General features: G+C 38.8%; 1 protein-coding gene across 5 annotated transcripts in view; it reads right to left on the bottom strand.

Annotated features, from left to right (window-relative positions):
• nsmfb (NMDA receptor synaptonuclear signaling and neuronal migration factor b) overlaps positions 1 to 21,541 on the bottom strand; it is a 32,934-nt gene that overhangs the window by 8,125 nt on the left and 3,268 nt on the right. For 2 of the 5 annotated variants that reach the window (XM_016477502.1, XM_016477501.1), the window contains 11 exons: positions 14,136 to 14,197; positions 13,183 to 13,866; positions 13,004 to 13,076; positions 11,634 to 11,639; positions 3,088 to 3,140; positions 2,529 to 2,618; positions 1,200 to 1,327; positions 969 to 1,052; positions 634 to 667; positions 397 to 467; positions 200 to 279 (listed from right to left, as the gene is read on the bottom strand). In XM_016477502.1, the coding sequence (XP_016332988.1) occupies positions 200 to 279; positions 397 to 467; positions 634 to 667; positions 969 to 1,052; positions 1,200 to 1,327; positions 2,529 to 2,618; positions 3,088 to 3,140; positions 11,634 to 11,639; positions 13,004 to 13,076; positions 13,183 to 13,866; positions 14,136 to 14,197 (1,365 nt within the window). The remainder of the gene's footprint in view (positions 1 to 199; positions 280 to 396; positions 468 to 633; positions 668 to 968; positions 1,053 to 1,199; positions 1,328 to 2,528; positions 2,619 to 3,087; positions 3,141 to 11,633; positions 11,640 to 13,003; positions 13,077 to 13,182; positions 13,867 to 14,135; positions 14,198 to 21,541) is intronic. The other 3 variants (XM_016477504.1, XM_016477503.1, XM_016477505.1) reach the window with 3 other exon arrangements.

Genomic DNA, 21,541 nt, shown 5'->3' with positions numbered 1-21,541 from the left:
GTAAACATTCATGTTGTTTGAAGCAAAATTGAAGCAAAAGGAGTAAATCTAAAAGGCAATTTTTCACATTTAATTATTAATTGCAGGAGCCACCATCATAATCTCACATTTTTTATGAATTGTGCAGCACAATTACAAATAGAACAAAAAGAAACAGATATGATAGCCTGCACTTTGTTTTGTGAAGGTGAACACTCACTGTATCATGTCCTCCTCCTTCTCTACTTTAGCAAATGTGGCCACTTTGTTCTTCAATAGGTAGAGATGACCTGGACCTCCCTGGAGAACACAGAGAGCCAATTTACGCAGTGCAAAATAACATGTACATAAATACACCACATGCAGACTTGTGAAAAAGCGAGATATGCAAATAATCACACACATATTTTTTCAAACCTGACAGAAGACGAGCATGTTCCAGATTTTGCAGCCTTTTCTGTAGGCGGTGAGCTTCTTTTCAATCTCCTCTGAAGAGCAGAGAGATGAGAGAAGACAGATAGCAGAGAGGTGGAGAGAGAGGCAGCAAGGGAATCATATGAAATTACAGCCCAGCTTTTTCATAATAAACAAACAGCAGGAGCAAACATCAGGCATACGCAAAAAAAAAAAAAAATTTGGCCAATTAACACGTACCTAGTATATCATCAAAGGTGGCATGTTCATGATCCTGTGGGCAGAAAACAGGGCATGAATTAATGACTGTTCTGCGACAGGAATTATCAGTTGGTAAATATTACGTTGCATTTTTATTTGAACATAATTCAAGCATAATATAAGCACTACATCGCTAGCTCAGCATTACAAAGCCGCAATTTCAAACAACGATGATTTACACTACTAAAACTTGCATGCGAGAGCTGACTGGTAGACATCATTAGCTGTGATTAACACGAGGGGCTTTATACTGGATAATCAAACTTTGATTCTCTTTGATCCCATGTATGACTGCATCATTAAATTATACTCACATAGAGAATGGGGATTATGGAGGGGTCGTCCCGACGGATGATGTTGGGAACGTATTCGGCCTTTGGTACTTTTGATGAAATTAGCTGCTCAAAAACAAGGATGAATAATACACACTCTTATTAATGAGCCCATCGATGATCAAACAGCTGCGCTACATGTAATGAGGATCTGGCGATGAGTTCATAAAAAGGCAGTTGGCTCGTGTCAAAATGGTTGAAAGATGCATGTACCATGATTTTGGGTGGGATGAAGTCATCGCCCTCACAAGCTGCTCTTTCCAACTCTCTCTCTTCCTCCCAGTCGACATCATCGCAGTCTTCTTCATCCAGATTGCCAGACGATGCCTGGAGGTCTCCACCTGGGGAAGAGGGTATATGCAGATACACAGAAACACAACACAAGCACATAAACAACCAATGAGACGACAGGTCCTATCAACAAGCATTCTTTGGCTCACGTCTGAGAGGTTAGTCGTCCTAACATAACCTTTCCCGCTTGTTTATGAGAAGATCTTACACAACAACACGTTTAGTGATATAGGAAAGCACACATATAGACAGCAGAGTACATCCATGGTAAACAAACATTTTACACATACGCACAGGTGCTGATGTGTGATGAATTTGCAAGATGTGCACATATTATGAAGCCTTTAAAGAAAATATCATATTCAGATTTTGTTTTACTTTTTTTATTTTTTATTTAAGGACATTAGATTCCACCATTACAAATTGCATTGCCATAATACAAAAAATATTTAATCTATATTAATATAATATTAATATTCAATTATTATAAAATAAATAAATAACATTTGGGGTTTTATTCAGTAAGGATGAATTAAATTGATTAAAATTGACAGTAAAGACACAATGTTACAGAAGATTTCTATTTTAAATCAATGTCATTCTTTTGAACTTTCTAATCATCAAAGAATCCAGAAAAATCACATTTTCCACAGAATATTAAACAGCACAACTATAATAATAATAAATGTTTCTTGAGCACCAAATCAGCATATTAGAATGATTTCTGAAGGTTCATGTGACACTGACACTCGAGTAATGGCATCATTATAGGAATAAATTACATTTTAAAATGTATTTAAATAGTAAACAGTTACTTTAAATTGCAATAATATTTCACAATACTAGCATTTTACTGTATTTTGGATCAAATAAATGCAGCATTGGTGAGCATAAGCAAAAGAGACAGACAAAAATATTTAAAAAATGTACCAAACATTTGAATGGTAGCATATTTAAAAATACAATCGTGATAATACCTCTTTTACTTCTTTTAAAGTTACTTTTAAGGCAAGTCAGTGTAACCTCTTTTCACTTCAATGGATAAAGACAGAAATCTCTGAATGGAGATTCAGATTAGATTTAATTCAGACAGAAGTCTGTCAATGTTATGTTTAAACAAGGCAGAGATATGATCTTAACAGGCATCGTAAGATTAACCCATGTATGAGTGTTTTGCGTGAGTGACCAATCATGATCATGTACTGAAATCAGAAAACGAGACAACATGTCTGTGTATATGTGTGGACTCACTGTCTCTGGAGTCATGGAGAGAGTCAGGCTTGACGGGTGTGGGGTCACTCCAGGACCGGCTGAAACTCTTCGTATTGCGATCAGCAAATGCTAATAACGAAGCGGAGGAGGAAAGCATCACACGCACTGCTCTTCATCAGACACACACACACACTCTAGGCTCTTGTCTGAGGTTGACATGTTTGAGGATTTCTCCGTTTTAGGCTGACTAGCTCTAAAAAATACTGTAACTGTATACTGTTATTGATAAGAGGGGAGGCGAATTATTCAGAAACTAAATCACATCGCTAGTTGTACATCAGACAAGAGCACCAAATGGTTTTGTTTTCATCCTTTTTACCAGATGCCTGAAGCATCTGTAACCCCTGAAAATAATTCATCTGACACCATGAATTATTGTCAAGCAATGGCATGTTTGCGTATTTACATTTAAAAAATTGCACAAATATACAGATGAAATCAGACAAACGTATTGACAACATACACACAACCATACATAAGCATTAACATACTCATTCACTCACTCACACAAACACACAGACATCTGCAAATAACTCACTCTGGGCCTTCACTCTCCTGCTGCCCACGATCCTCAGGTGTTTCCGGAAGTTCCTGGGATAGAAAGGATTTGCAGAAGCACAGTGGATTGGAAAAAAGGTATAAGACAAGAAGGGAAAAGCCCAAGAAAAATGGGAGATGGAGGAAGAGGAGACAAAAATGGAAATGTTAAATACACTTTCAAGCAATCCGTTTATACATGGTAGTATTAGCATGGCTGATTATGGATGGGGATGAGTGTTTGAAGTTATACAACAAGCTCAGTGCGCTCCAAACAAATCTCCAGTCCCCACAGTTCCTCTGTAATAAACAGGCATAAATAAACAGTTTGTCCCAGTCTGACACTGCTTCAGGCTTCAGAAACATAACATTTACTCATCTGCGGGTCTGTATTTCCAGATATTTTCATTACTGTATTCTCAAGCACACTTTCTGAGCTATTAGCTTGAAGTCACCATGAAATCCAAATTGACAATCCTTATTTACTATGGAATATTGCAGTTTATTATAAATGATTTATCAGTGCACATCATTATTTTTAAAAAAACCATATGCCCTCGTAATCTTTAATCAAAATAACTTCCTCTCCTCCTTGCAATTACATCGCTACTCTTCTCTGATGAAATTTTCACTGACGTGAAATAGGTGCTGTAATTTCTTTCTTCCACCAACTTGTCACTCACATGAGAATGCAACAATTAGCAAACAACAATGATCCAACAAACCAATCAATTACTGGTGGACAAAATCAAGTCCCGCCCTACATTACGTCTTGTTCTAGAAGCCAGATATGCATCACATCTATTTTATGCAGATTTCAAATGAACATAATAGAAAACTGAATTTTTATCTGAATTTAGTATTTTTTCCACTAAAAGTTTTACAACTATAGAAGTAAACAGTATTTTTGAATATGTTTATACTTACTTTTGAATGATGAACAAACATGAGAAATGACTCCTGTTTATTCTACATAAGACAGGTCACCACCAGCAAGGCCATCCTTTTGAGAGCACAGGTTCTCAAATACTACTCTATACTTAAAAAAAAAAAAAAAAAAAAGGATAAGGTATTTTTTTTTACTTGCACTGGTAACCAAAACCATTTGATTTTGTGTGATGTTATATCTATGTAGATGATTATCAGTATAAACACTCTATTAGCCAGAGAAACATAGAAAATGACTTTGAACCTTAAAGGGATAGTTCACCCAAAAATGAAAATTACCCCATGATTTACTCACCCTCAAGCCATCCTAGGTGTATATAACTTTCTTCAAACAGAGTTATATTAAAAAATGTCTTGGCTCTTCCAATGGCAGTGAATGGGGTTCAAGATTTTGAAGCCCAAAAAACTGCATCCATACATCATAAAAAGTGCTCCACGTAGCTTGGGGGGATTAAAAAAGGCTTTCTGAAGTGAATCGATGCTTTTGTGTAACAAAAATATCCTTATTTAAAACTTTACAAATAAACTTTATATTTTAGCTTCCGCTAACTGCCGTATTCACATTCACGAGAGAGTGGCATATCTCTGTGGCACAGATTAATATGCTAATCTCGCAAGAACCAAGTTTTGTTTACAGCAAAGAAAAACCAGTCTCCTCTTAATTTATATCAAAATCCTCTTACATTTTTCTTTACAAGTCCTCGTTTTGTACTTTTAATTTGTGACCGGAGTTTTGTTTTGTTTTCTCCTCTGCGTTTCTCCGTTTGTCTACGTCCTACATCTTCCGCTGGAACGCCACTCTCTCATGAATGCGAGTACAACGCGAGTTATTGGAAGCTAGAGAACACGGTTTGTAAAGTTTTAAAGATGGATATTTTTCCTAACACATCAATTCACTTTAGAAGGCAATTATTAACCCCCCGGAGCCGCGTGGAGTACTTTTTATAATGTATCTTCAAAATCGGCCTTCAAAACCTTAAACCCCTTTCACTGTCATTATAAAGCTTGGAAGAGCCAGGACATTTTTTTATGTAATTTTGATTGTATTTGTCTGAAAGAATAAGGTCATATACACCTAGGATGGCTTGAGGGTGAGTAAATCATGGGGTAATTTAAATTTTTGGGTGAACTATCCCTTTAAATTTCACTTATAGGTAGGTGTTTCACTGCTGCTAAAGCATAGTTATCACAGTAAAACTGGCAAACAATTTGTATAATCTTGTAGAAAGAACAAAGAATGCTATCACTGTGCTTCACCAAATCATTAACAATTTGAATAATCTTCTAGAAAGTGCAAAAATGCTTTCATTTTATGTACTAATTCATTACTGCAGTTTCAAACCAGAAATACCAGAAAATCAGTCACAGAAAATTGACCACTACAAACATCCTCATCAGAGAATGAAAGCAAGTTCAGTTGACGCACTCTTTCAACTGACAGCCTCTCTCCTCTCGTTAGCACTCAACACTTGTTCTCCACGCATCATGTCACCATGGTTACACTGTAGTGTAGTATAGTAGGAGAGTGTGCTGTGGAGAGGTAGGTGGTCTTTCCTCATTTGCCAACAAATAATAGAGCAGCTCACACAGTCAATGCAGAGCCTTTAAAATAAATGGGAGCTGGGCTAGGGATGAAATTATGAGGCAATGGCTTTTACAAAATGTAGAATCCAAAACTGATGGCCACAGTGTCATATTTCCCCACAGTCAATATCTTACCGTTAGCATTTTTTCTGCAGGCATAATGCAGTTGCACAACACCACAATATTAGAAAGCAGCACTGCTGCCTAAGTTAGTTAAATATACTGCGAGAAAACTAATCTTCCTGCAGTACAGTGATGCATAGCAGAGGACATTTTTTACAGTATGTAGCCGCTATGAGCCTCTAATCAAATCCACCAACGTGAACCTTTTACAAAAGAGAAGTGGGCTTTTTTTAATATCGCTTTTATATTTGAGATGCTTACAAAGAGCACGTTGACAATCCATCTGTATAGTTGTCAGAACTGCTTTTCTCCTTATGTCCGTCTTGCTGACATGCTTCTAAACTGCTGTCAAAGTCAATGTGCCGGCTGACAAGGAAGGAGTGCAGATCTTCATCCAGTTTCAAAAATAGAAGTGCATATCAAGAGAACTATGTCTTTTCAGCAGGCCATTTTTAATTAAACGCTCTAATGATCTTAATCCTCATTTGTGAGTGTGCTGAAAATAGAGCGATAAGTCAGATCACCAGAGTGTGACATGCTGATCCTCACATATATATATATATATATACATATAATTTCAGTTTTTCTTTTTTAATAAATCTGCAAAAATGTCAACAATTCTGTGTTTTTCTGTCAATATGGGGTGCTGTGTGTACATTAATGAGGAAAAAAAATTAACTTAAATGATTTTAGCAAATGGCTGCAATATAACAAAGAGTGAAAAATTGAAGGGGGTCTGAATACTTTCCGTACCCACTGTATATATATATATATATATAGCCTATATATTTGTTCCTTTTTATGCAAAGAATAAAATATCACATATTTCTTAAGAAGCACAGCCATTTAATGGGTACATCAGAAACAGCTTCTATGAAACAACTCATCAGAAGATCTAGTGCATGTTCCACTGTTTCCATCAGATAAAGAAACTCAGCATAATCCAAAATACTATGAGCTTCAAGAGATAGTTCACTCAAAAATTCAAAGTCTTTTATTATTAGTTCCATGCTCAGGGAACAGACCTGTAGATACTGCTTTTTAGAAACATCTTGGCCTGATGCTATTCACAAAACTAAAATGATTTGTTCACTAATCAGACAGGTCCAATCCAACTGTGCAGTTAACTTACTGACTCAGTTATTCATAGTTGAAGCAAGTTAACAGCTCACTGGAGAGGAAGATTATTAGTAAATAAATCAACTTAAATGTTGGTATGTTTGTAACACAAAGCTGTTTATAATGCTTCAAAAACAGCACACAAGTCATATGGAAATAAATGGATTGTGATTCAACGTAATTGCATTGCACATTTATCCTCTTTAGCAATTCAGAATCATGTTGGAAGAAGTTTTTGATGATCTGCCAGCAGACCAATTAGGATTTACCGGTGAACATGTGTTTTTAAATATGTAAGTAAATTCGGCCTGGCGTAATGAGATTTGCTGTTGAGTTATTCATGGCGTTAGTGTGCTGCGTGACTCTAGACCGATAAGTGAAACTCTGAAAGTGTTCAGTTGTCAGCTGTATCGACTAACACACTCCAGGCACCGCACCTTTGGTTATTCGATTGGTCTATTGAACCAAGCAGCCAAACACAGACAGACACACACACATGTTTTTATGTAAATGCTTTGTGTACGGGTCAAGGTTTTACCTTCATTCAAAGGCAGTAAAACCTGAAATCGCTGAGACCACAAAATGGCTTAATCAACATACATTTGTGTAAGGGTTAGGTGTAGAGGTCAGAAATATCAATGGCTCTGTTAAAATAAATAAATAAATAAACTCCCACTATGATAGAAAAAATAAACGTGTCACCTCTGACCCAGACAATAAGCCTACCCAATAGAGTCTAAAAAACGTTAGTTTCTTGGTAACACATTTATTTAATAAATACAATTTTTTGCTATAGTGTTACAACATTAAATGAATAGCATATTGTTAGTCAGAAAGTTAGAAAATAGCAGTTAGAAATGTTAAGAAAATATATATTTTTTCTCCACTGGCCCCTTAGTTTAAATCTAAAGAAGCTGGTTTCTGCTTCAGAGTAAAAATAAATAAATACATAAATATTGTGACTTCATTTTTATAATTGCAACTTTATTTCCTGTGATTGTGACTACACACTACCATTCACAATTTTGGTGTCAGAATGTTTAATGTTATTATTATTATGTTAAATAATTCTCTTATACAGACCAAAGCTGCATTTATTTGATAAACAATACAGTAAAACAGTAATATTGCGAAATATTATGATTAGCGCCATTTTAATATATTTTAATGTGCAATTTATTCCTGTGATCGGCAATCCTTCCTCTAGTCTTCAGTGTCACATGATCCTGCAAAAATCATTCTAGTATGCTGACTTGGGCTTTAAGAATCTTTTTTACTGTTGAAAAATCATTGCTTAATATTTTATGGAAGTTGCAACACATTTTTTTCCAGGATCCACTGATGAAAGTAAAGTTTAAAAGAATGCATTATTTTAAGGTTTTGTAAAGATATTAATTTCTTAAAAATTATAAAATAAAATCTTACTGGCACCAACATTCTGAATGGAAGTCTGTATCTAACAATTGTGACTATTTCTTATCTTAAACTTTATCTCACAATAACCACCTCTATTGTTTACTCTGAAGTGGAAACCGGCTTCTGTAGAAATCTGTGGGTTTCGATCAATAAACTGCTGCTGGCTTTCTGCTTGGTAAGCCTAGCATCACGACTCCACAGGGAAGTGTGCCATGAACGAAAAGCAGATCCTCATGTGTAGTGTGCAGGATTGGAGTGAGGACTTTAAAGATTCTGAGGGGATACACACACCATAATTCTACACTAACCCAGGACAACACAAAACACAAACACCATCTCTCCACTGTCTCATTCTACATGTGTGTGTTGAGGGAAGGGCTGTGACACAGGGCACAGGTCATTAGACAGTACCTCTCCATCAGTGTGGTGGCCTCTTGCTCTCTTTTCCTCCTCTTTCTCTCTGCGATTCCACGAAACGCCCTGCTGGGACCGGTCACAGTGTTACAGGTTGTGGGTGTAGGTGTGTGTGCACAGAGAGCAGTGCGAGGGGAAAAAATCTAGAGTGGCTAGGACGGTTCAAACCACAACAGGTGATCACCACCCACAGGTCAACAGGACACTACAGGCACGTACACACACTAAACACTACGACCACAGTGAAGTCAAGTGTAACAGACACTCAGTCACCAACCAGCAGAGGATAAATTCACAGAAATCTATAACATCTTTGTGGGAGTGGTTATCATATCTGCTGTGCATCTATTGTTTTTCACAGGGTGACAGAAGGTACAGCCATCATTACTGACAGCTGATGTTAAATCAAACCCCTGTCCTCAGCAGATGAGGTTAATGACAGCCCAGAAGCTACGTTCAGACAGTTTGTGTGTGTGCATGTAATTGCATGTCGATGCATCCTGAAATCCTTCAGAGCCTTGACAGACTGGCGACGGTCTTAGAACACTGCGTGATGAGTGACTTTTCTGGGGTATATTCGGGCTATATTTATATATTTCATGTGCAATATTCAACACAGTGATGGCAGCAATTACCATATTCCAGGGCCAGTCTACCATTTTGTCATATTTTTTAAAATATACCTTGCATTATAGTCAAAACACAAGCTCTGTTCCAAAATCTAGTTAACTGTCTACCTAGATCTTATTTTAGGAAATCGTAGGCAGACTCCTGACATGAAGGCTATTCCTAAAGGTAGATAGATACATTTTTCTGCTCTCTTGCACCTTGTTTTTAAGATACAGTTTAAGACAGCATTGCAAATGGAGATTTTGACGATAGTTTATTCAATATCAGAACTTCATAATTGTATTATTTTATGTAATTAAAAATGTATGTTATTTTTATTTGTGTGCTCTAGGTGATTTAGACACTACAGTATCATTTTTGTAACTTAGCATGCATGAAAAGGTTTTATGTAATGGTGTTATTTTGCATTTCTTTCAAACATACAGTATTTACAATAACTGAGAAAAATGTAGTATGCTAGTATGGTATTTACTATTAAAAATGCTTTTCAACAGGAGTTGAGTCTCCTGTGAGCTTTAAGTGCCATTTATGTGGCATTCAGAGTTGCCTATGAAGAACGTTCCAGATCAGTCACTTACAAGCAAGCCAGTAAATCTCAGTCGGTTTTGGAATAGAGCTTTTGTAACTAAAACAAAGGTCAAGTCATCATAGTAGTACAACAAACAGGCAGTTGAAACGTGATAGTGACACCGGTCCAAACAGGACAACACAAAACACAAACACCATCTCTCCACTGTCTCATTCTACATGTGTGTGTTGAGGGAAGGGCTGTGACACAGGGCACAGGTCATTAGACAGTACCTCTCCATCAGTGTGGTGGCCTCTTGCTCTCTTTTCCTCCTCTTTCTCTCTGCGATTCCACGAAACGCCCTGCTGGGACCGGTCACAGTGTTACAGGTTGTGGGTGTAGGTGTGTGTGCACAGAGAGCAGTGCGAGGGGAAAAAATCTAGAGTGGCTAGGACGGTTCAAACCACAACAGGTGATCACCACCCACAGGTCAACAGGACACTACAGGCACGTACACACACTAAACACTACGACCACAGTGAAGTCAAGTGTAACAGACACTCAGTCACCAACCAGCAGAGGATAAATTCACAGAAATCTATAACATCTTTGTGGGAGTGGTTATCATATCTGCTGTGCATCTATTGTTTTTCACAGGGTGACAGAAGGTACAGCCATCATTACTGACAGCTGATGTTAAATCAAACCCCTGTCCTCAGCAGATGAGGTTAATGACAGCCCAGAAGCTACGTTCAGACAGTTTGTGTGTGTGCATGTAATTGCATGTCGATGCATCCTGAAATCCTTCAGAGCCTTGACAGACTGGCGACGGTCTTAGAACACTGCGTGATGAGTGACTTTTCTGGGGTATATTCGGGCTATATTTATATATTTCATGTGCAATATTCAACACAGTGATGGCAGCAATTACCATATTCCAGGGCCAGTCTACCATTTTGTCATATTTTTTAAAATATACCTTGCATTATAGTCAAAACACAAGCTCTGTTCCAAAATCTAGTTAACTGTCTACCTAGATCTTATTTTAGGAAATCGTAGGCAGACTCCTGACATGAAGGCTATTCCTAAAGGTAGATAGATACATTTTTCTGCTCTCTTGCACCTTGTTTTTAAGATACAGTTTAAGACAGCATTGCAAATGGAGATTTTGACGATAGTTTATTCAATATCAGAACTTCATAATTGTATTATTTTATGTAATTAAAAATGTATGTTATTTTTATTTGTGTGCTCTAGGTGATTTAGACACTACAGTATCATTTTTGTAACTTAGCATGCATGAAAAGGTTTTATGTAATGGTGTTATTTTGCATTTCTTTCAAACATACAGTATTTACAATAACTGAGAAAAATGTAGTATGCTAGTATGGTATTTACTATTAAAAATGCTTTTCAACAGGAGTTGAGTCTCCTGTGAGCTTTAAGTGCCATTTATGTGGCATTCAGAGTTGCCTATGAAGAACGTTCCAGATCAGTCACTTACAAGCAAGCCAGTAAATCTCAGTCGGTTTTGGAATAGAGCTTTTGTAACTAAAACAAAGGTCAAGTCATCATAGTAGTACAACAAACAGGCAGTTGAAACGTGATAGTGACACCGGTCCAAATGAATCACACTTGGTGTATCGTGACAGAGTTCCTTCATAACTTCAAACACTCTGTCTAATGCTGGTGGAGTGAGAGTTAACACAGGACAGGAGAGGCAGCAGCACAGAGAAGCAGAGGGTGGGGATGGAGTGATATGTTGAGCTTTTAAAACAGCGGGCTAATGAGCAAGGTATACTCACGATATTCTTTGGAGCCAAGGAAAAATGCATAATAAAGAAGATATAAAGAGGAAAGAGAGAGCAAGTGCTTTAACCATCACAAGAAAACACATGAAAAGCAAGTAAAAAGGTAAGGTATGCAGGAAATACAGAGTGTTTTTCAAATATAAACACATGGATCGGGTCTTATGAAAGGATCACCAAATGCTTTATCATTACCTATTACAGTCAATTATCACAAAAAGTGGCAGCTCTATAGCCGACCACAGGAGAAAACACTGACATTTCACACAAATTAAAAGGATTCTGAAGTGAAAGTGTCAATTAGACCCAGCAAAAAGGGGAATTAATAAGTCAGAAGAGAAAGTGAATTAAGTAGCTGCAGAGATAGCAAAGTATTCATAGACAGAAAGAGGGATACAGTGGGGGGGGCAAAGCCAAGGAGAACTGACACCAGATGATGAGGTGGGAGGGCACAGTGAGGTTGAGGGGGAGACAACAACCATGTCGGCTGGAGGGAGGTGGACTGCACCCCAGTGGGGGGGGGTCTCAGCCAGTGGGCTCTGTGATTAAGACTTCTGCCCGACAGGTGATAATTAAGCAGTCAGGCTGAGCGAGAGCATCTGTGCATGGAGAATAATGAAGCCTGAAATCACTCAAAAAAGAAAAAGAAAAAAAAAGGAAGATAGGAAATAGGAAGGAACAGAGGAACATAAGAGAACAAAGAAGGTAAAGAGAAAGAGGAGGGGACACAGGAATGGAAAGAACAGGAAAAGAGTAAATACAAAGTGAAACAGGAAGGGGATGAAAAAGAAGAAAGGGAAGAGAAAAAAGGGAAAGTAGAAGGGGAAAAGAAAATGAAGACAAAGAGATAGAGAAAGGGAAAAAAGAAACTAAAAGAAAACGAGGAAGAGAAAGAGGAAATGGGAAATAAAGGAGAAAAGAAAGAGGAAAAGGAAGAAAAAGAAAGCTAAGAGAAAGTGGAAGGGAACAGAAATGTTGAAAGAAAGATGAAGAGACAAAGGAAAAGAAAGAGGAAGTGAAAAAAGAAAGGGAAGAAAGAGAAAATGGCAAAGAAAGAGGCAATGAGAATGAGGCGATGATAAAGAGGAAAGGAAACATAAATGGAAAGAGAAGAATGAAGAGACAAAGGAACAAAAACTGAAATAAAAAGAAAGGGAGAAAAGAGGAAGAAACAAAAGCCAGAGCAAGTGAGGCAGAAGGTAAAAAGAGGATCAGGAAAAGAAAGAAAGAAAGAAAGAAAGGTGAAATAGAATACCTCCTGTCCTCCCACATGCATGAGTCAGGATAGTTACAAGTCTGCTTCATAGACCAACCCCACTCAAGAGGAAGCAGCAGGTTTGATGCAATGAATTCCCATGTTTACTCACGCTTGCATGGTGGTTGTCGCAGTCTGGAAGCTAAACATATTCTCTTTAGGGAACCAGCTGTTCGTGTGATCCTCTGCAAACAAAAAGAGATAGCCTAAGCAAAGGTAACAGGTACGGTGTAAATCTCACAATGATTTAACAAATAATCCACCATTCAGTGATGGTGATCTTCTCCTTACCTCGATCATCAGAGGACACACGGTCCTCACTGTACATCCTCTCTAGCTTCTTGTGCTGTTTGCCACCACCGTGAGGTGACGTCTCAAGGTCTAGAGAGCGCTGGCTCTGGCAGTGTGGCCGAATGCAGTCCACACAATCCGGCGTGCAATCCTCCCTCGACCTGCTACGCCTCGACCCCCAGTCCCGGATGTTATGGGCGCTCCCTGAGCTCTGCAAAGGTTGTGTCAGAGGTGCATGGCTGTAGTGATGCTGGTGGGTAGGGCCGTTGTTTCCACGATGGTGGCTTCCTCGATGATGGCTGCCACGTAAACTGGAGGGAGCATTGGTTCTTGGCGGTTCTGTGGTCCTCTTCAGCACCTCTAGCTCCAGGCACTCCTTGCTTCCCTGGCCTCCAAGCATATCTTGCTCCCTAGTAATGGTGTAGACACGTGCTGGCTTCAAAGAGCTCTCTACACACCTTTGATGATGCTGGTCCTCAGAAGAAAGGCTGCGTTCTATGGAGAGACGACGCTTGGAACTGGTAGGAAGGGGTGCAGACTGGCTGCCTGGCTGAACCTCTTCTTGACTGGGCTTGACTATGAGAGTGTGTTGGGAGTATGGCTGGAGGCTGTTATTGTTGTTCAGTCGGCTGATGTCTGGGGAGTCTGTGTCTTGACCAATGAAGGTGTCAGATAGCAAGTGATCTGGAGTGAGAGACAGAAAGAGACCAAGATAAACAGATTTTTCATCGCCTTGTCTCGGCAAAGCAACAGGTGCCAATCAAGCTCTCCTGTAATAATCAATTAAAGGATGACTGGATGAGTGGACAGAAGTGTAATTAATGTTGAAACTGAAGGATGATGCTTTCTTATGGCAAGTACTAATACATTCAAGCACTTCACAAGGCAAACAGGAGGAGAAAAAAAGACTTCAGGACAAATGAAGGTAGGGCGTGAGGTGGAATGGACCTAACCTGATCCGTTGCGGTTCTCAGGGTGCGTGTGAGAAAGGTACTCTCCAAATGCTCGAGCTGCTCTGCAGAGAGACAAACAGGAGACCAAATCAAAGAATGGAGATAGAACTCTCTGTCTTGATGTACTTTCACATGCTACTGCTTTTAGTTCTCAGTAGTCATTCTGAATCTAGTTGTTAAGTCTGACGTCATGCATCACAGTTTCCAGGTCCAAATGCTTTTCGATCTCAAAGCAAATGACAAATGGTGTTACTATAAAGTTACAGACAGTGTGATGTGGTGCTACCGAAAAATCCACTTAACCTATACTAAAATCTCAGCTGGTCAGATTCATATTTTCGGAATCATTAAAATACTGGTGCCAGGAGAATGCAGTGTACACGGTTCAGTGCTCATAAATGGCTGCTGAGATAGTAATCTCAATTGAAATGGCACAGAAGCTTGGACCTGGAAACAGTATTCAGTACATCACGTCTTAACAAGCAGATCGTTTTTCATGATAATATTGCAAACAGCTTCCATATTTCATATCCATATCGGTGGAACTCTCTGTCCTAAAGTGTTACATAGAGACATTTACAGACCACTAACTTGATAATGCAATTTTAGATATTGCCCTTGGCCACCGACGTGATTGAGTGATTTATGGTTTTGCATTTAAATATAATGTCCGCTTTATAATTCGAACACTGTGTGAGATGTGCAGTCAAGACTAAATACTGTTTTTTCCTCTTCATAAAACATAAAACTACAGGTCTAACTCAGTCTATTTCCCATAACCAAGCACCTCACAAGTGAAAATGAGAAACATTAGCAGATAATGTCACAAGATGTCCAGGCAATTTAAACTGGGATACCACACCTGCAGATGCTTTCAGAAAAATGCAGAATTTCTCCACATCCCATAACTTGTCTGAGCAATGAAGTGTAAAGCACTGAATGAAATCTAGATACAACCGGCTTCCAGTATGAGGTCACTCAGCTGCTCTGGCACAAGAACATGGCCCCCTTATGACTTGCTATATAAAGAGAGGGAGAGATAGCTCAGGAAGCATAGCAAGGAAGATTGGTTGGTTATAAAGAAGGAAAAAAGAAACAGCTTTATTAGTAGAACCGTGTGTTCTCAACAATAAAATACAGGTATCAAAGAACTCTTTGTGCTACATTGCCATACCTTTCCTCTGATTTAACCAACAGGATGACCTTCATGCAATGTTTGAAAAAAAAAAAAAATAGAAAAGGATGCATTTGCACTCCCGATGGCTCTTATAATTAGCATACCCACATGATTTATATAAATCATTAATGCATTCGAAGAGCTGCTACATTCCATTATCAAATGCATCAATCCACCTCTTAACCATGGGAAAGACTTACACAGCATTCCCCTCCTGTGTGGCACAGCAAGAACACAACTAATGTAGCCTAATTACTCGCATATGCTGGGGGAGTAAATCAACTACCATGTACAAATGAAAAATAGCACCAAACCTGTTTCACTCTCCTTGCCTTTAATTTAGTTCCCAGCTAATGATGCCTTCCCACACAAGCTCACTAAATATGTAGATTCTAACATGCATAAATACACTGAAGCTCACCTCCATCCCTGCACCCTTGAGAAACATGGAAGCTACACAAATGCACCTAGATGCACGCGGTGAACTGACAAACACCTCCAACAAGCACACAAACCCATAATCAGCACGCTATTGGCAAATTGTGCAGTCTCGGCACTTCTCTAGAGATGCTGGGAAATGGGATGGTTCTGTTGTTGGAGTAGCCATGCTTTCCTGCAACGACACTTTGAATAATTAAATAGTAGCCAGCATGTGCATCCCTCTCTCTCCTCACTCAACAAACTCTTCTAACAGATGGGAAGAGTGGTGCAGAGTGGAATCATTCAATCACTTTCTCATCATTCTTCTCACTGTCTCACTCCACAGTGCCTGGAGTAAAAACAAGCTAAGTGTTTTAACATGTGATGGGGCGAGAGGTCAGGGGTGAACTAGAAATAAAAGAGAGCACAGAGTTTGTGTTATGATTTTACTGACTTGGTTAACTTGAAATGGACTCTGTGGTGCTCTTAAAGAGCAGGTCATATGGGATTTTGAAGAATATCTCTTTTGCAGTTTATAACGTAGCTATCCTTAAATGAAAACAATCTGCAAAGTTGTTAATCAAAAAAGTGCATGATAAATAAAGATATTGTCTCTCAAAAGAGAGAGCCGATTCTGAATCGCCTTAACGAGTCGTCACATTTTCGAATCTTTTGCCTGTTTGCCTGTATACGTCACTGGGTAACACATTTGCATAATCCCCCCCTTTGGACTAACAAGCTCTCCGAACCACAACCTGTAAGTACGATTGACACGTTATGTGTACATTTTCAATTGAGTGTTTAAAATATCAAGTGTTTTCACGTTAGCACTAACGTATCCACCATTATTGTTTTAAGTGTTCACAGTTTAGCAGCTAAATTTAGCTGTGGGAACGATTCGCTTGCATAAGTGTTTTTGTATTTTATGTCATTATTATAAGAACGGACTGGAGCACTGTGTTATTGTTAGGTGCTGTGTCAATGGTAGCACTCGCTAACTTGCTCATGGACTCCTCTCTGTGCCAATGACAACAGGCTTGGCCAGCTGACCAATCAGAGCAGAGTAGGCTTATGGAAGGGAGGGGTTTGCTCCGAACTTGCTTGGAACGAATCGTTTCTAAATCATTGGCAAATGACTCTAATATTAAATGTATATTCTGAGAAAATTACAATGTTTTCTGACCTTAGATGCATTTAAACCTGTTGTAGGGGACTCCAACACAATATTAGGACACTTTAAAATACCATATACCTGCTCTTTAAAATAACACATTCGGTGTCTAGTCAGTGAGGAGATGTGTGGTCAGGCAGATAGCAGGAGAAATGGGATGGGGCCTTGGGCAGCAGAGAAGGAAGTACAACGCAGAAGGCTGCTGGGAAAAAGTTCCCTGCTAGGACACAAGTCATTTTCAATGAGATTGCTGGGCGGAACTCAGAGAGGGAGCAATCCTGTAAAACTGTTGTGAACGTGAAACAGATAAGTGAAGTGGGTGTCTGAAGGCAATGTGACAAAATATGAAGCTTAAATGGGCTGGCCTAGTAGAAACTTTGTATATTTACATCAAAATTTAGTTTTGAAAGCTGGTGTTGTTAAAAATCGGGTCCTACCTTAAAACCGGGCCCTCATCAACTATTAATTAAAGGGATAGTTCATCCAAAAATAAAAAAAATATCCCATAATTTACTCACCCCCATCCATGACTTTCTTCTTTCAGAGGAATACAATTGGAGTTATATTAAAAAATGTCTCGACTCTTCCCAGCTTTATAATGGCAGTGAATAGCTGTAATTTCTAGCTTCCGCTAACTGCTGTACATGTGTACACAAGAGAGTGGCGTGAAAGACACCACTCTTTCGTGAACGTACGTACGAGTTAGCAGAAGCTAGAAATTATGGTTTATAAAGTTTTAAATATGGATATTTTTCTTGCACAAATGCATCGATTTGCTTCAGGAGGCCTTTATTAACCCCCCGGAGCCGTGTCGAGCACTTTTTATGATGTAGGCCTATTTATGCACTTTATTAGACTTCTTTCTACTGGACTATTGAATATCAACAACCATTCACTGCCATTATAAAGCTTGGAAGAGCCAGGACATTTTTTAATGTAACTCAGACGGTATTCATCTAAAAGAATAAAGTCTTATACACCTAGGATGTCTTGAGGGTGAGTAAATCATGGGTTAATTTTCATTTTTGAGTGAACTATCCCTTTAGTTTTACAAACTATACACAAACAACATTCATTTAAAATATGTAGGCTATATGGCTGCTTATACTATACAGTTCATAAAATTGGACAAAGTAATATATTTCTATATATAATATATTACTTTTAATAAATAATGATAACATATTTATAATAAAAATATTAATAATAAAAAGTTATTACATCATCATCATTAATAACTGGAATATTTGGATATTTAACATGTAATTACACTAAAATTGGTTGCGAATACATGTAGGTAAGCGCAAAAGCATAGTGTATAAGCTAAGCTATCAGGCTAATCAGGTATCTTCATTCTATGCTAGCATGTAAGCTTACTAAAACACACATTAAACGGTCATTATAATGTAACATAGTTCAAACTACATAATCATAATGTGATTTGGGGATTGTAATCAGGCACTAAAGAGAGCACTCTGTTCTCTGTGCCAACAGGATCACTTGGGGTCCTAATGGAGACCGGATTTCTCATTATACTGACCTGCTGTTCAAGTAAACCGGTCATCCGGAAAACATGGTTAGTTCATTCTGTGGCCGGGCCACGTTGGTCACTAGTTAAAGGAGACATATTATGCCCCTTTTTACAATATGTAATATTAGTCTCTGGTGTCCCCAGAATGGGTCTGTGAAGTTTCAGCTCAAAATACCCCACAGATCATTTATTATATCATTTTGAAAATGCCTATTTTGAGTGGAAGCAGAAACATGCTGTTTTTCGTGCCGGTCTCTTTAAATGCAAATGAGCTGCTGCTCCCCGCCCCCTTTTCCAGAATAGAGCTGCGCCATTACAGCTCGTACCTGCTAAAAAACATCTGTTTTGATTCTGATTATCATGTTTATTGCGCTGAAATCATGCGTTTTAAACCATATTAGTTTAAACTTCTGAAATATGGTTTTCTGAGTGCACACGTACAGGAAGCAGCTGTCACAGCATGTGAGTAACGTTGGGTTCATCTTTTTCACGTTTCCTTGGTTGGTAGATGCACCGGAGACCTGATTATAGCACTTAAAACCAGGAAAAGTCAGATTTTCATGATATGTCACCTATAATGTAATGCTCAAATAACAAGAAATTGCAATGAATCTGCACAAAAGAGATGCCCCACAACTAACATTCAACATCAAATCTGCAACAAGTTTAACAGGCACTGATGGTGCTAAAGATGAGCCAGGAAAAGACAGCATCCCTCATTTCCTCATTTATTTTGTTATAGCAATAGTTACTGGCACACATTCAAGCACTGTTCAATTATTTACTGTATATGGCTTGTTTCCAAGTATCAGGCCACCATGGGCCTCTCAGCTGGAGGTCCCTGACAGTCAGAGGCCCCCCATCACTGACCCCGTTGGCTTGTTTTATAATCTATCCTTTGTTAAAGATGGTAACAAGGAGTAAAGCAGGGAAAGCGATACCGCATCCCACAGCTTCACAGCTGAACCGCTGAACCTCAAAAATGCCTGCGCTTGTCCACTCTGTAATTCATTTGCGCTTCTTTGAAATCCAATTGTTCTGCATTAATACCTTCTGCCTAACTGCCTTCTGCACAACCAATTACCTAGGATAGTTTACTGTTCTTTTTTTAAACTGAACCGATTAAAAACAACAAAGCTACTCAGTTGGAGAGAATTAAGATATGATATGAATAATAAATATTGGGAAGCACTAGGGTATGAGATGCCCAAATCTCTCACAATCTTATCGCCCCTCTCTCTCACACACACAGACTAGCCTTCGCCTCATGCCAGTTTGTCTGATGGTGTAGTAGCATGTACATCTGGGAGCATCTCTCATGTTTTCAGCCATGTGACAAAAATGGGGGAAGGGAGAACCCAAGGGAACTCAGAGAGAAGTGTTTTAACCGTATTAACTAAAGCAGATGCTTTAAACAAGACTGCTGGACGAAAGCCCCGTGGTGGTCCAGAAGAAGAGGCGGATGACTAGTGACTCAGATGAACAACATGAAGATACGAGCAGATGTAAAAACAATAACTGCCCCAACGTGGACTCAAATACACACTGGCATATAGATAGAAAGCGCGAGGCTTTACAAAGGCAGCATGGATAATGGAGAGTGGATATAACAAACCTTGGAGCTGTTCTTGCACTGCTGTTTTTTTAGGCGTCTGTTCACGCACAAACAGATCCAGGAATGACTGCTTTTGCCCTGGGTGACACTGACTTCAGCAGATCACTTTGGTGTGCTACACTAATTTAGTAAAAAGCAAGTACAATTTGTTCTTGAGCGCGCATTATCCAGAACATCCGTGTGTGACATGACCCCTTTCTCTCGCTTTTTTGCGTCCTCCTCCTCGTTCACTCGCTTACAAACTGTGTTCTTTTTGCTGATTTGATTTCTTAGTGTACCGTTCAGACCATCATCTCACACTGTCCTCACTGCTATCTAAGAGTTTTTGTCATTGACAGCTAGAATTTATGTAAGCTTGTAGTGTGAACTAAACAGTGAGTCATATTCATTTTGAAAATGCTCAACATCTGCCATTGGCATTCAGCTTTTAAAATCTCCACATTAGAAATTCATTAACACTTAATGAGCAGGTCTCTAAATTAGTCGCACTAGCAAACATTTTAGCTCCAAATGGCAATCGACCAAAATGTCCCAGCTGATCCATTCCAAATGTTTGAGACCTTTTAGAACTCAAAACTCCCCCTGCAGTACAAAAAGGCCATTTATTGGAACTAAGCTGCAAAAGGGCTTGTTCAGAATGCTTCGGTGGGCAACTTGGCTTGCTCATTAATAAAACAAGAGGAGAAGGGAGGATATTATTATTCAGAAGAGGAAGATAAAGCACTAAGGATGCTCCGATCAGGATTTTTGCAGCCGATACTGAGTACCGATTTCTTGTCATGGTGATCGGCCGATACCTATGCCGATTCTGATGCTTAAAGCTTTATATAGACGCTTTATATAGACGCACGCGCCTGGCACGAAGTTAACTTCCGGTCTGTGTTTGTTTATCAGTCTGGCTATGGCACCGGCTACAAACGCAGTTAAAGTTAAGGTGATGAGTATACTGAAGTTGGGCTCAGGTTGTTGCGCTGTGGGATGTGTTTCCCATACATTTATTTATTTGTGGCACTCGACACAATATCAAAACTGACGGATTTTCCAAAAGGCTTCGTTGAATAAACATGAGCACGTACTGCACGTTTAAAAATCAAAACGAGGTGCGGGTGTTTTTATATCACTGTATTTCTGAAGGAAGACTAGCTTTAGACAATTTTCGATGTAATTTTCATTTCATCTTGCATGTTATACGCCTGATAAAGCAGCGTTTGTGAGCTCAGCGCTGCTTTGTGTACAGCTGTTACCGGGGAAACCTCTGTTTCTCCCGCTTTAAAGAACCTCCTGCTGGCAGAGAATTAATTTGCATTTTCAGTAAGTCCATCTGATTTACGCAGCAAACTTATTTTGCTTTTCCTATATCCACAGGTGCTGTGGATAATCTGCGGGTTGGGTAATAAAAAATGCATTCTGATTATTTGGGTCACGGATGGATAAAATAAATCATAAATGATGCAAATATTAACTACATGTTTTTTCATGAGGCAGACGATTT

The sequence above is a fragment of the Sinocyclocheilus anshuiensis genome, unplaced genomic scaffold (assembly GCF_001515605.1).
Source record: "Sinocyclocheilus anshuiensis isolate Anshui unplaced genomic scaffold, SAMN03320099.WGS_v1.1 scaffold1495, whole genome shotgun sequence".
NCBI lineage: Eukaryota > Metazoa > Chordata > Actinopteri > Cypriniformes > Cyprinidae > Sinocyclocheilus > Sinocyclocheilus anshuiensis.
The sequence above is the reverse complement of the archived record's forward strand: the minus strand, read 5'-3'. Positions and strand labels throughout refer to the sequence as shown.